The sequence below is a fragment of the Tasmannia lanceolata genome, unplaced genomic scaffold (genome assembly GCF_043159265.1).
Source record: "Tasmannia lanceolata isolate RefF3 unplaced genomic scaffold, GAP_Taslan_0.1 ptg000019l, whole genome shotgun sequence".
NCBI classification, from domain to species: Eukaryota; Viridiplantae; Streptophyta; class Magnoliopsida; order Canellales; family Winteraceae; genus Tasmannia; species Tasmannia lanceolata.
The window spans coordinates 30,843,140-30,847,211 of NW_027518696.1; the positions used below are offsets into that span (position 1 = coordinate 30,843,140).

Consider the following 4,072-nt stretch of genomic DNA (forward strand, 5'->3'; position numbering starts at 1 on the left):
CACAATACTGGAAAATCCTCTTCTCAAATAGTGAAACCAAAGTTTACACTAGCCTAAGAATAATAACCAAAAGAGAAGAAGAACAATCACCACAAGATGTAATACAATATATATGATGGAAGAACACAATACAAGACAAGAACAAAAAAGAAGAAGAAAGCTTCAAAACCAAGCTTGCACACAAGAGAGCTTCAATGGAGCTTCAATGGAGGTCTAGATAAATTGTTCTTTCTAATGGAGAATCTCTACAAAAAGAAGTAAATGAGAATAGGCTAGTAAAAGGAAAGTAAAGAGAAGTAATAGCTTTGGCAGGTGATATTGGGTATGGGAAAGTGGGGACTTTAATGCTAGGATAGTGGGTTTAGAGTTTCAAGTAGGGTTTGAATTTGAAATAGGAAGTAGTGGGAAAAGTTGTAGCAAACATGTGTGGCTCACACATGTGCAAACTAAGCAAAAAGACCAACATGCCCCTGGAAACAAAAGTACATATTTGCTCTCACTACATCTCTCAAAATAAAAATAAAATAAAGCAACCAAAAAATACACTTTAAAATTAACAAGGAGAGAGAGAGAGAGAGAGAGAGAGAGAGAGAGGGGAGGAGTATGCCTGTAGGCACCGTTGTTTTCTTGTTTTAGGCTTGGCCTTAACTTTAAAAGTGCAAAGAATCTTTTCGAAATGAGAGGAAAGAACCATTGAAATAAAATTAATTATCCTTTTATAAAGCCGTTCTAAATTGAAAATTTCACTTGCACTTTCGAAATTTTGATACAAAGGCAGCCATCTGCCGTATGACACAAACCAAGCAAATCAAGAAGAAACTGGAGATATCTTAATTCGCAGGTATTGCTTGATTGCAAGCGGCAGCTTGGGACGAGAAGAGATAGCTTATCTTGCTAGTCTCCAATTACTTCCTCATCTTGTCCCCCGGATTAACATCTAGCCTCACCCCAAAAAGCATAGGCCTTTCATCCTCTATTATATTGCGGGAATTTCCAAAAACGGAAACCAAATCTAGCAGCTCCTCGCATTTTTTCTTCATACTCACCAACTCTGAGAACAAGACCCCGTTCTCTCTCCTCAACCGCTTGTTCTCGCCAGATAGATCACTGTAATCTGAGGAAGACGACGTTGAAGATGACCCATGATCATCTTCAGACTCTTGGTATGGCTGAATTGTAGTCTGAGCAACATGAACCTTACGAACCCATGATTTCCTTCGCCGTATCTCGCATAATAACACCCTCTCGCCTGGTCGGAACATATTGTTTTGGAATTCCCATCGACCCGATGCAGCTTTACGGAATCCCTGAAACCAACAAACCAACAGGTTGTAACAATTGAAACTAGCACATAATTTTTAAAACATAAGGGGACACTTGGCCACCATGAATTTTTTTCATGATAAATCGGTGTCTCCATGTGCAGATGAGGGTGAACTGGCTAAAAATAGGAAATAAAAAAACAGGAAACTAGCATCTCCGGTGATAAAAAGTGGCCAAAAATCAGGAAATAAAAAAACTCAATGGGACTGACTTTTTCCTGATTTTTAGCCACTTTTCATGCTTGTGCCCTCTCAAATCTCTCTACTTCTCCCACTGACCTACGCCGCTCTCACCTGTTGGAGACACCGGTTTATCATGAAAAAAAAAATTCCTGGCAACCAAACATGGCCTAAAAGTAACGTAAATTCCATACATAGGTGTTGAGTTGACGAACGAAGCTGGAGAAATTGCTGTGCTTGAAGAGAGTTGGAAGTAGATCTTGGGCGAACTCAGCTGGTTGCCAAACCACAAAGGCAGTACCTTCGGCATTCCATGAGATGATGTGATCGGTTGTAGGATCTTCCACAAGCATGTGTGTCTTCAATAGGAAAGGTGGTGGAGAAGACCTTCGACCATATTCTACCATACACTTTTCATCCTCAACATCCATGCAAACTCCCCGAGACATTGTGGGATCTCTCTCTCTCTCTCTCTCTCTCTCTCTCTCTCTCTCTCTCTCTCTCTCTCTCTCTCTCTCTCTCTCTCTCATGCAAATACAGGAGGAATTGTTTTATTCACTGTGGTACATAGAAGGAATTTTTTTATTGAATAAGAGGATAAGGGATGTAACAAATACTTACAACCCCAACAATAAAAACCCAATAACATTCCAGGGTTCATGAGAAACGCAAGGGGGAGGGAAGAGCTGATTGTTTCCACTCTTATTTTTTCTTCTTATTCTCAAAGGGTAAAAGACACCTGTTAGAAGCTTAAAGAGACCGCTCTTTTTGGCTTGTTCGATATAGAATTTGTTTTTTCTTTGAATCCACGCCTATTTCTCTTTTTTGTCATGCATTTGGGATTTCTTCTACGCCCAATGTAAACTTTTTTACTTTCTTTCGGATTAATTTGTCTTGCCTGATCTAAGAAGATAATGTTTATTGATTTAAGAAATGAAATACTAATATTTTAAGATTGCGCACGGCCAAATTGTTTGTAAACCAACAAGAAGGGGTTGAGGTGGGCGACTAATTCGTAGTATGTGGACGTGGGTTGTTTTTGCAGCCGAGCTTCTTGACTTATTCGCCTTTTCACTTCTTTTATGTCTAGACCAGCCGCCCTCGGACTTATTTCATTTCTGCACGAATAGCCTAGTGATTTATGGGGCCGTGTGGGAACACACCATCACTATTCCAGCGTGAGAAGAGCTATGCGACAAAGTGACAGAATTGAATGTGGGCTATGGGATATTATAGGCCATTGATCAAGCAGTATTGATCTCGTTTAGAGCCAGATTACCTATGAATATTAGGACAATCGAAAATGTTAATCAAGTACAAAATTCTCAATCGTTTCTCATAAAGAGCAATCTATACACCTACACTGAGATCTCAACTTCATAGATGGGATTCAAACTCAACAGGTCAAGCATCATAAAGTGGGATGGAGACTCTAGCTCGAGGGTCAAGACTTTCTTCTTTGACCTAGAAGTCAGGGGTTCAATCCCAGCTTACCTACCGAAAAAAAGGCATCGTAAAAGTGCGATCAAGCACTGATGCAATATATGAGCAAGATCAACCCAAAAATGTGAGGATCGCAACTAACGTAGGAAAATTCAAATAGTTTCAGTGTCTTAGATCCAGCTGATAGGATCAATTCTGATCAACGAGAATTATAAGAAAGCACGTAGCAAATAGGATTGGTCTTCCAATCATCCAATCTTCTAAGCGAGGGATGAATCCAATCGTCAAATCTTCCGTCGGTTATCCTCCTCTTTACAATCTCTACAACCTCTTTTGTAAGTAATAAAACACCCAAACTTCTTCAAATATACAAATGCCCGTGAATTCTAGGTCTAGGGCAACCAAGGGGTGGGTGAATTGGTTGGCAATTAAAATTTTAAACATTAAAGCTTGATTATGCCCAATTCACTTTGTGTTTTCTCTTTCTTAGATGATTAGCAAAATAGATGTAAAATAATGAATAATACAAACCACAAAGAAAGAAATAAAGGGAAGAGTAAGAGAAATTGGCACACCAATTTATAGTGGCCGGTTCGGACTTCAAACCCAAGGCCTGCTCTACTCTTTTGAAGGTCGTACTTGAGGGTATCCACTATCTGAAGACCACACTACGCCCAGCTTCAAGGCTCTTTACAAATCTCTTCTGAGGGATTTAATTACAGTGCCCTTTCCACATTACAATGGTAGCTCTTGAAATACAAAGATTGTTTGGCCTCTCTTGGTGGTTGAATGCACATTGAAAGCTTACAAGATTCCCTTTCAAATGATTGGAAGTGAAGCCTAAATCCATACTCTTGCGAATATCAAATCAACGCACAAGTTTTGGGAGAGAAGAAATAAAGCCAAAAATTTGTTGCAAGTTGTTTGTAGGGCTTAATGAGGGTTGGAAGATCTTCCAAAAGTCATTAGCGTACATGTTTAAAGGACATATATAGAGCGAACACCTCAATTCTAGCCGTTAAGGGAATTTTGGTGATTAAATGCCCTTTCAAAATCTAGCCGTTATGCCCCAACGGCTAGTTTTCTATACTGGATCGGTCAACCGGAGGGTCTCAGTCAACCGCCCT

At 39.7% G+C, this 4,072-nt stretch overlaps 1 protein-coding gene across 1 annotated transcript; it reads right to left on the bottom strand.

The window, feature by feature from the left end:
- Nucleotides 1-693: 693 nt before the first annotated feature.
- On the bottom strand, nt 694-2,218 carry HSFB3 (heat shock transcription factor B3). The gene is made up of 2 exons (XM_077363062.1): nt 1,697-2,218; nt 694-1,307 (listed from the first exon to the last, which is right to left on the bottom strand). Exons 1-2 carry the CDS (start codon nt 2,030-2,032, stop codon nt 906-908), a joined length of 738 nt encoding a protein of 245 aa, XP_077219177.1. The 5' UTR covers nt 2,033-2,218; the 3' UTR covers nt 694-905.
- Between the last annotated feature and the right edge of the window lie 1,854 nt (nt 2,219-4,072).